The sequence below is a fragment of the Octodon degus genome, unplaced genomic scaffold (assembly GCF_000260255.1).
Source record: "Octodon degus isolate 3935 unplaced genomic scaffold, OctDeg1.0 scaffold00033, whole genome shotgun sequence".
In the NCBI taxonomy this organism is placed as follows: Eukaryota; Metazoa; Chordata; class Mammalia; order Rodentia; family Octodontidae; genus Octodon; species Octodon degus.
Genome location: NW_004524609.1, coordinates 14,273,330 through 14,283,641, shown reverse-complemented (window position 1 = coordinate 14,283,641; position 10,312 = coordinate 14,273,330). Strand labels below are relative to the sequence as shown.

General features: G+C 46.1%; 1 protein-coding gene across 1 annotated transcript; it reads left to right on the top strand.

Moving 5' to 3' along the window:
- The first annotated feature begins 3,842 nt into the window (after nt 1-3,842).
- LOC101577821 (cold-inducible RNA-binding protein-like) lies at nt 3,843-4,996 on the top strand. The gene is made up of 2 exons (XM_004630068.1): nt 3,843-3,962; nt 4,592-4,996. The coding sequence occupies exons 1-2, from the start codon at nt 3,843-3,845 to the stop codon at nt 4,994-4,996; spliced, it is 525 nt and encodes a 174-aa protein (XP_004630125.1).
- The last annotated feature ends 5,316 nt before the right edge of the window (nt 4,997-10,312 follow it).

Genomic DNA, 10,312 nt, shown 5'->3' with positions numbered 1-10,312 from the left:
AATTCTGGGTATATAGGTCTTGCTATATCTTGGTCTTAACCATCCAGTAGAAAAGTATAAAAATGAGGTATATAAAGTAAATCCATATTAATACAATGAGCTGTAAAAGGCTCAAGTCAATAACTTCTGAGGATAACCCACTAATGTTATAGACTGCTAGACAGTGTTAGATTGTTTAGTTGAATTCAAACACCTATAGTATTTAGCTGTCAATAGAATACTCACCTCTGACAGGACCAAATAAATAAATAAATAAAAATTTTAAAAAAAAGATGTCACTCGGGTTGTGTGATTATGGCCGTGACTCACAGGCGCCCCTCTGACCAAGCCCCGACTCTCTCTGGGGTGCATGGGGCTCAATTCCCCTCACTGCACACTGCAGCCTGGTGGCCAGCCTTGGCTGATCCTCTGCCTTCTGCCCTCTCTCTTTCACCCACCTGCTCTATCACTGCTCCTTCACCTCCTGTCCTGCCTCTGCCCTCTCCCACTCGGGCCACGGCTTCTGCTTCCCAAGGCCAGCACCACTTGCCTGGGATCTGCAAGAAGAGAGGAACTGAAGGCAACCACACACTGTACGCCATGGAGTTGTTCCTCTAGCACAGAAGTTCTCTGCACTGAGGGACGAAACGGCTCTACCTCGCAGAGAAGCCAGCTTCCACATCCCTGGTCCTGCCTTCCTGCCCGTCCCTGTTCCCTGGTCCATCTACCTTGGGTGTGATGCTCAGTTGGCCAGGATGCAAGATGCCCAGGGAGAGAAGCCACCCAGGCTGGTGCAGAAGGCCCTGTTGTCAGTAGCCTTGGCTCCTCTCCCTCTCGGTGGCTGGGCACATCCATGCCCGCGTGTTAGGGACCTGCTCCTGCCCATAGCTCCCAGAGTTATAGCCTCATACAGTCCCCCGCACCACAGAGCATAGCAGAACACTTACCCTTTGGTGAGACTTCTCTGCCACTGGAGATACCTCACTTCCTTATTCTCAGGATGGACCACCCTGGAGTGGGACCAGGGCTCTCTATTTCCTAAAGCTCTAATGGTGCTGCAGAGGGACTCTATCCTCCCATCTTTCAGCTTAGACCCCTATAGAAATGCTCTGACCCCCTCTGATCCCCAGCTCTTCCTCTGGCTTTGCACAATAGCTCAAGTGGGTGCTGTGACCCCTGACCCTTTCTGTCAGAGTACTCTCACTGCGGAGTGCAGTGTGGCAACAGGACAAGAGAGGAATGGGAGGTCTCAGAGCTCAGCGACAGCAGATCCATGAATAGGGTCACAAGACAAAAGGACATGCACTCTGCTTGGGAACTAAGCACAAGCCAAGCTTTAAGATAGAGCATAGAGGGGGCCAGGAAGTTCCTAGGGTGTGTGGATGTGCATGTGTATGAGCATGCATTGTCAATCCCCTGAGGCTGTAGGACTTAGCGTCCCATTGTCTTGGAAGATAGACGGAGCAGGCCAAGGCCCAGAGCCCACTCATTTTTTTCTCTCATTAATCACATTGTACCAAGCTCATCCTCACTTACAAATTACCCAACAGGAAGGATCTGATAATAGTCACCTGCACTCCAGCCTTGGGCACCACCTCTTTGTTTTACCATAAGCATTCTTCCTCTCTTTTGTGTCTCCTGTGTTTGCACAGGTATTATCACATTTGTTAGCTGTTTCTTTCTCCCTATTGGAATGTGAGTTCAGTGAGAACAGCATTCCTTTCTATTTATTTCCTGCTAAACTATAATGTCAGATCGTTGTCTGATAGAGCACTGGCATCCTTCTCCTTTGCAGTGAGTCTACCTCTGCCCCACTTGTCTCTCTACCCTAGAGGAGGCCTTTTCACGGCATCCTCTGGGTTCCCACCTGTGTTTTAAAAAGTATCAGAGAAAAGAGGGAGATGGTTACCAGGGGGAGGATAAGAATCAACAAAGTGGTTGCTTCTCATGAGACAGCATCTTCCAAGAGAGCAGGACCTTATCTTATCACAGCCAAGAACTGGTACCCACGGGTCAGTGTGTACAATTCATGGCTGCCGAGGGAACCGATGGATGAGCCTGCTCTTGTCCATCTGCCACTGAGGGCTTGGTTTGTGAAACAGGCTGACACTTGTGACCAAAGTTGGAAGACGAGGCAGAGGCAACAGTAAGGAGGCCGTGGAGCCTGCATGGCTGGGTCCCCGGGGCTCCTCAGCTGCCTCCTGTGTGTGCTTTGTCCCCCGCCTGGGCTGCTCTCTGTAGCTCTCTGGGGGCCCCGCTTCCCATCTCTGCAGCTTCTACTCACATGGCCTCTGCTCAGCAAGGCCTCATCTGATCATCACAGAGGAGACGGGTCCCCATCACCCTCTCATGCATGTTCCCCGAATAATAAATATGTTTTCCTACCTCATTCCTGATTGCCAGATTCATATACCTCCACTAACCTCCTTGTGGGCCTGCTCACTGCGTGAATTCACCCCACAGAACACAAGCTTTGTCGGAGTAAGAGTGTGTCTGGGTATGACTGCTGTGTCCTAGTCCCAAGACTGCTTAACTCTCAGCAAGACCAACTCAGTTTGTACGTCATGGTGAGTGCAGCGGGGCCAAGATGAGAGTGACACACTCCTGCTCTCTCTGGACGGGGGCACCACCCAGACACACAGCCCAGAGGCAGATCCCTATGAAGGCTGTGGGCTGGAACCTACCTTGTTGTCCCTACTGTCTCACCCAGGTGTGAGACTAGGACAGGTGAACTCACAGTGCGCTTGTGGTTCTCAGGGCTGGCAGCTGGGGCCCAGGCTGAGGGTGAAGCGCAGGTCAGGCCTGATAGCTAGGCTGAGGGGCCAAGGAGGTGGGGTACAATGAGTTGCCGGTAGTTAAAAATATTATGGCGGGGTTTTTTTTTTTTTTTTTTTCTTTTTTTTGCGGAACCAGGGATTGAACTCAGGCCCTTGCATTTGCCAGGCAAGCACATATTCTACTGAGCCATGTCCCCGGCCATGCCTCCCAGAGTGCTGAGATTATAAGCATGTGCCATTACACTGGGCTTGAATATGTTTTAAATACTGTATAACAGGGCTGGTGAGATGGCTCAGTGTTCTAAAGCACCTATTTAGGACAAGCTAAGCTAAGCAAAGCACAGGGACCGTGGTTCAATCCCCCAGCACCACATGCCAGCCAGCCCCGCCCCCTGGTGGGCTGAGCTGGCCACACACACACACAAAATAAATAAATTAAATAAATATAAAAAAATAAATAAATACTGTATAACACATTTTTAAATTTTTTCTTTGATGTGTATTATTATGTGTTTTTTAAAAATAATGATTACATCCATCATGTGGAGTTGATGCATGTACATAACACATCTTAATTCTTTTTCCTTCCCATTGCCTTCCAGAACATTTTTTTTTTTTTTTTTTTGGCAGAACCGGGGATTGAACTCAGGCCCTTGCGCTTGCCCGGGAAGCACTTATTCCACTGAGCCATCTCCCCTGCCCAAGATTATGGCTTTTGAAAACTACGATGTTAAAAAACAATTTTTTTTGTATTCCTATGAATCTGTTGTACTTTTATTTTTATGTTTTAAAGAGAATAAGAAATAGTAAAAAATATTAGAGATGATAGAGAATATAGCTAAACAAATTGATAGGGATTCAACAGTGGTTGTTATATATTGCCTATTGTTGTCTTCAAAGTAGTTGTTCAGATTACCAGATACAAGAATGTAAAATTGTTCCAAAAAAATTAAGAAGAGAGAAAAAAATTAAGCATTAGCTGCTTCTTTCAAAGACCAGTAGAGACTCGCGCGTTAGGAGGCTTTGGTCCGTGTGCCGCGCTGTCTTCCCGCCCGCGTCGGAGACCTGCCTGACTCAGCGGCTGCCATGGCATCCGATGAAGGCAAGCTTTTTATTGGAGGGCTGAGTTTTGACACCAACAAGCAGTCGCTGGAGCAGGTCTTCTCCAAATATGGCCAGATCAGCCGGAAAACTCAGCGGACTGAAGTACCTGCTTAGGCAGAATACAGCGACCAGAGGTTCGATCCCAGGTGTACCATGCAGTGCTGGCCCCGCCCCCAGGGGGCTCTGAGATGGAGATTGAGACTGGCCATGGTGGCGCATCCCTGTAATCCCAGCACTTGGGAGGCTGAGAACAGAAGGATCACTATGAGTGCGATCTGTATAGTGAGACCCTGTAGACCCTGTACTCAATACATTAAAAAAGAAAAAATAAATAAATAAAAATAAAAAAGTATTACAGTAAAAGACACATTGTCAATAATCTCACTCAAAATAATCTTCTTTGCTTTGACCATATTTATCCTGTAATTCTCTGGAGAACCTCCTGAAGTGGCTCCACAAGTCCTCTTCTGTGAGTGACTTTCCTCTTCTGTGAGGACCACTTTCCTGGATGCCTTGATGCCCCGAATCAGTTCAAAACATTTATTTTTCATGATCATTTTGGTTTTGGGAATGACCCAAAAGTAGATGGTAAAAAAAAAACAAAACAATATATTAGTTATTGTAACTGTCCTACTAACCTGTTTTGAAACTATTTCATTGCTATTTTATCTTTTTTTCTCATCAAAGTTAATAAAATTAAAAAAAAAAAACAAAAAAGCAAATATGGCCAGATCGCTGAAGTGGTGAAAGACAGGGAGACCCAGCGATCGAGGGGCTTTGGGTTTGTCACCTTGAAAAACGTTGACGATGTCAAGGATGCCATGATAGCTGTGAATGGGAAGTCAGTGGACGGGCGACAGATCCGTGTTGACCAGGCTGGGAAGTCTTCCGACAACCCATCCCGAGGGTACCGAGGTGGCTCTGCTGCAGGTCGGGGTTCCTTCCGAGGGGGCCGGGGCCGTGGGTTCTCCAGAGGGGGAGGGGACCGAGGCTATGGTGGTGGCCGCTTTGAGTCCCGCAGTGGGGGGTATGGTGGCTCCAGAGACCGATACAGCAGCCGGAGTCGGGGTGACGGCTACGGTGAGCGGAGCTCAGGGGGGTCCCACAGAGACAGCTACGCTACACACAACGAGTAAAGATCCTTCCTGCCCAAGACAGTCCTGCCATGGCTGTGTATGCAAAGATTTTGGGAGCTGCGCTGAATCGCTGATGTGTAGTGAGCACACCTCCTTGTATTTCAACTTTTGTAGTCATTTCTGTTCCTATCTTGTCAACCCTGCCTGACTGCTTCTGACCCTCGAGATGGCCTCATTACTAGCCTTTTGCTTTTTTTTTTTCCCATAATTTTATTGAGAAACAAATAGCAATATAGACTTTTGCTTTTTAAGGAAGCTCCATTTTTAAGGTTTTTGAAGGCGTTTTGAAAAGTATTTGAGTTTACTTTTTTTTTTTTTTTTTTTAAACCATGAACCATAGCTTTTAAAAAAATTATCAGGGGTTGTGTTAATTTTTTTTTTCTCCAACTTTGTGATGCTGGGGATCAGACTGAGGGCCTTGAATGTTAGGCCAACACCCTACCACTGAGTTGTGCCCCAGCTCTGTTAATGGATTTTTGGGTTTGGTGGTTGTTTTTACTGATTTTTTTTGGTGGGGTCACCTATGAAATTGGGTGCCTCAATCCATTTCATTAAGGTTGAATGGACTCTGGATCCGCTCTTTGCTAGAAGCTGAGCAAGCTGTGGCTTTTGGGATTTCATGTGCCGTTTGAGGGTAGCCTGGTAGGACAGCAGCCCGGCGCAGAGAGGCTGCCCTGCGCCAGCTGTGCAGCGCGCCTGCGGGACCGTGCAGAGGCGCCGAGGTTTTTGAAGACATTTATTTATATTTTCCTTTTTTTACCAGAAGACATATGCATACTCCATTGATGTTGTATTTGCAGTGGCTAAGGAATTCTTGTACTCAGTTTTCTTTGGTTTATGAAGCCGATTAAAAGACCATGTGAAACAGGGGAGGGGGGGGCACCAAAAAACAAAGACCAGTAGAAATCAGCAGTACAATTATCCAAACTATTCTTTGTATACACGTATATATTTTTCTCTTCCTGCTTTTTTTCTTTCCTCTCCTTTCTTTCATCCCAGTTGTTCCTTCCCTTTATACAGTTTTTCACAGTATCTATTACACCAAGATGTGGTACTTTTTTTTTTTTTTTTTTTTTTTACAATGCAGTATTATTGAGCTGTAAAGAAAGATAAAAGTAGGGCCAGGGAGATGGCTCAGTGGAATAAGCCATCCAAGGCAAGCGCAAGGGCCTGAGTTCAATCCCCCGTTCAGGAAAAAGAAAGAAAGAAAGAAAGAAAGAAAGAAAGAAAGAAAGAAAGAAAGAAAGAAAGAAAGAAAGAGGTAAATGGATGCAACTACAGCCCACACTCATGAGTGAAATAAATCAGAGCCCCGTGTGTAAACATCGTATGGTCTCCCAAGTGTCCAAACTTGAAAGAGTAAAAACAGAACTTTTAACCAGGATGAGGAAAAGAAAAGAAAAAAGATATATTTGTGTATATATGCAGGATAGTTTGGATAATTATACTGCCAATTTCTGTTGGTCTTTTGAAAGGAGCAGTTAATGCCTAAAATTTTTTATCTTTATTTTTTTTCTTCTTTTTAATTTCTTATAACACCCCCCCCAAAAAAAATAACCAACAACAGGGCTGCTGAGATGGCTCAGTGGTCTAAAGCACCTACTTAGAACAAGCTTAGCAAATGCACAGGGACGGCGGTTCAATCCCCCAGCACCACATGCCAGCCAGCCCTGCCCCCTGGTGGGCTGAGCTGGCCACACACACACAAAAATAAATAAATAAAATAAATAAATTTAAAAAAAATAACCAACAACAACAACAAAAATCAACAGAGTAAAAAGACAACCCACAAAGTGCAGGAAACTTTTAGCCAATTGTCACTCAGACAAAGGATTTCTACCTGGAACATATAAAGGATTGAAAAAAAAAATCAGACCCCCAAATTCAAAGATGCAATCCAAAAATAGGCATCTGAGATGAATATCCATTTCTCAGATGAAGAAATACAAATGGCAAATAAATACATGCAAAAATGTTCACCATCAGGGCTGGTGAGATGGCTCAGTGGTCTAAAGTACCTACTTAGAACAAGATAAGCTTAGCAAAGCACAGGGACCACGGTTCAATCCCCAGCACCACATGCCAGCCAGCCCTGCTCCCTGGTGGGCTGAGCTGGCCACACACACACAAAATAAATAATTTTTTTTAAAAAAATGTTCACCATCATTGTCATTCAAGAGGTGCAAATTAAAAGTTCTTTCTATTTTATTATTTTAGAAGAATACAATATAGTTTTTTAAAAAAACAATTAGAAGCAATACAAAATTTCATTAAACTAAGTAATAGGAATTCCATAATGGTTGCTGTATTGCATGATGTTATCACTTAAACTAGTTGTTTAGGTTACCAGATATAATCCTGAAAAATTGGTTCAAAATGAAACAACAGCAGAGGGTAACAGTTCATGGTGGAAAACAAGAACAAATGGGAGGAGTAGCAGCCTCGATGGCAGCAGAGAGCAAGTCTGTCTCCTGTATGTTGCATTCAGATTATCTGCACCAGGCTGAGTGTAGCACTCATACCCATAATCCCAGCAGCACTCACACCCATAATCCCAGCAATACTTATACCCATAATCCCACTAACACTCACACCCATAATCCCAGCGCTGGATCATGAATTAATCACAAAGTCTAGAAGCCCTTCCTAGTGACTATATGAGGCTTTGCAGGGGACACTTATGTACAAACCATAACAGGTGTTTAATAATAAAATGAAGATAAATATAAGGCTCAGGATCAGGGGCCCCTTCTGGAGTCTGAAGGGCTGCAGAAGGGCATCAGTGGACATTGGAGCTCACAGTGTCTTGCAGGCTGGTGCTGTCCCCGGACAAGGAGCCCTCTGAGGCTTGTTTCCCAGAGACTGGCTTTGAGCATACTAAGTAATAGGGGCACCTTCAAGTAGGAGGATCAGGAAGTCTGTATTGCTGAGCAGAGACCTGTGAGAGGGACAGAGTGACCAGCCCGGAGCTGATGCTCCAGGGAGCCTCAGGTGCTGCACTCCCTTCCCCTTCATCGTGATACAGGGGAATGAAGCTCCCAACCTGAAAAATACCCTGGACCAGTTTATGTTCTCTAAAACTGAAGAATGAATTTTAGGAATAAGCAGGGTTAAGAGCAGAATATATTTATTGGGAGAAAGAAAGCTTCTGTTTGAGAGAGGGACAGAAAGGGACCCTAGTGGGTTGCAAAGGAATCTGCCTTTTCTAGGGATCTTTATAGGGCAAAGCCATGAGGTGAGTTGGGTCTAAGGTGAGAAATATGGGAACTTGCTTAGGTGGGCAGGAGGCGGGACAAAAATATGGTCAACCAATAAGATTACAAACATAATTGTTCAGGTAGAATTGATTAATCTGAGATCAAGTGGAGAAGTGAATCAAATAGCAAGTGGACATGAACACAGAACCGGGGCTCTTTCTGTAGGGGTTGGGTTAGTGAAGCTCTGTGGCTTCTTCAAGGTGGCTGATACCTATTTAGAATATCAAGCTCTGATGTTCCTTCCTAAGGAGGTATGTGTCTGCATTTGTTTCATCTTTTGTCTTGAGTTCTGGCCCGCAGTGGAGGTACCTGTATCTCTCCCACCATCGCAAAGCATTTAGTTTTCCATCTTGGGTCCTTTGAGGGCCCAGCCCTGTCTGCCTGCCTATGATATTCCTTCTAACTTACCCCCAACACGTTGAGCTCTGACTTTGTGCCCTCAAAACCCATCAGTGACCCCATTCTGAGAAACACAGGATTCTGACCTTCAATTCAGAAGTGGACACATGTAGGCAGCGCAGCAGAGAGTGGTGGTGAGGGGTTGAGAAGGGCTGTGAGAAGCCTGGCAGGGACAGGCACTCAGAAACACCTTTCTAAACCCACGTGTCTCTATTGTTTGGATATGAAGTACTTGGCTGTTTGCTAATCATTTTAGCAATAATGCAGTCTTTTCTGCTCCACTTTATAGGCCCCAAATACAGAGAGATTTTCTTAAGAGCCCCCAGAAAAAATTTAAATTATTCAGCTCTCATTTTTGTTCATGATTCTTTTTTTTTTAATTTTTATTTATGTGTGTGTGTGTGTGTGTGTGTGTGTGTGTGTGTGGCCAGCTCAGCCCACCAGGGGGCAGGGCTGGCTGGCATGTGGTGCTGGGGGATTGAACCGTGGTCCCTGTGCTTTGCTAAGCTTGTTCTAAGTAGGTGCTTTAGACCACTGAGCCATCTCACCAGCCCCATGTTCATGATTCTTATGGGACTCTTGGTAAGAGCAGTCAATATTGCCCATGCTACAGCCTGAACGTTGGGTTGCTTTGAAATTTCCTCTGCCAGACTAATCAGTCTGCTGCTCTTGCTTCTCTCTCTGCCTCTGTCTCTGTCTGTCTGTCTGTCTGTCTGTCTATCTGTCTCCCCCTCTCTCTCAAATGTATTTATTTGGTACAGGGTCTCACTATGCAGCTCGGACTCATAGTGATCCTCCTGTGTCAGCATCCCCAGTGCTAGGATTACAGGTGTGCACCACCATTTCTGGTTTCAGTGGCCTGCATGGTATGTGGTACTGGGGATCGAACCTGGATCCTTGCGCTTGCCAGGCAGGCACTTAGACCACTAAGCTATCTCCCTAGCCCTGCCCTTACTCTCTTTATCCTGCAGTTTCAGGACGTGATCATGGATGTGGCCCAGGATGCCTATCACAGGCATGGGACAGGTGGCTGATCACCGTCTGGCGCCTTCGCTGTGGTGGAGAAATCTCCCTGGGTGGGGGGATGGCCTGGCTGCGGAGGGAAGAGCTTTGGTCTTCTCTGGGGCTGCAGTGTGCTCCTGCACGTGAGTCGGGCTGTACGTGTGCCACTCCCTTGTGGTGTTGGCCTCTGGGGCTTGAGGTCTCTTACGGCCTTGGAGGAGTGGAGCTCACCTGAGGTGAGGCGAGGCCACTGGTGAGATCACGGCTTGTGTGCTTGCTTGGCCCTCAGAGGTGCCTGCATAGAGAATCATCTTTCTGAGCCCTTGATGCCACTGTGCCAGCCCATATGAGCTTTGGGCCATCTGGGCTCAGAGAGGGTTCTGGAAGCTGCTTCCTAGTCCACTTGAGGCCATGGCTTCTTGAGGGGCAGTTGGGAGTGTGCCTAAGCCTGTGGGATTTGGGTGGCCACTTGGGTGGTGGCTAAAGTTGTTCATACAACCTGGTGGAGTCTGTGGACTCACACCCCTCTGCAGTTTGTTGTCCTCCCCTTGTCATCCTGGGAGGGGAACCTTGGTTCTCTTCTTCTTCTTCTTCTTCTTCTTCTTCTTCTTCTTCTTCTTCTTCTTCTTCTTCTTCTTCTTCTTCTTCTTCTTCTTTT

What these genes read in the sequence shown, in the direction of transcription:
- LOC101577821 (XM_004630068.1), top strand. Translation starts at nt 3,843, where the DNA reads ATGGCATCCGATGAAGGCAAGCTTTTTATTGGAGGGCTGAGTTTTGAC. An exon ending in GGAAAACTCAGCGGACTGAA is followed by an intron (nt 3,963 to 4,591) that starts GTACCTGCTTAG and finishes AAATATGGCCAG; the next exon opens with ATCGCTGAAGTGGTGAAAGA.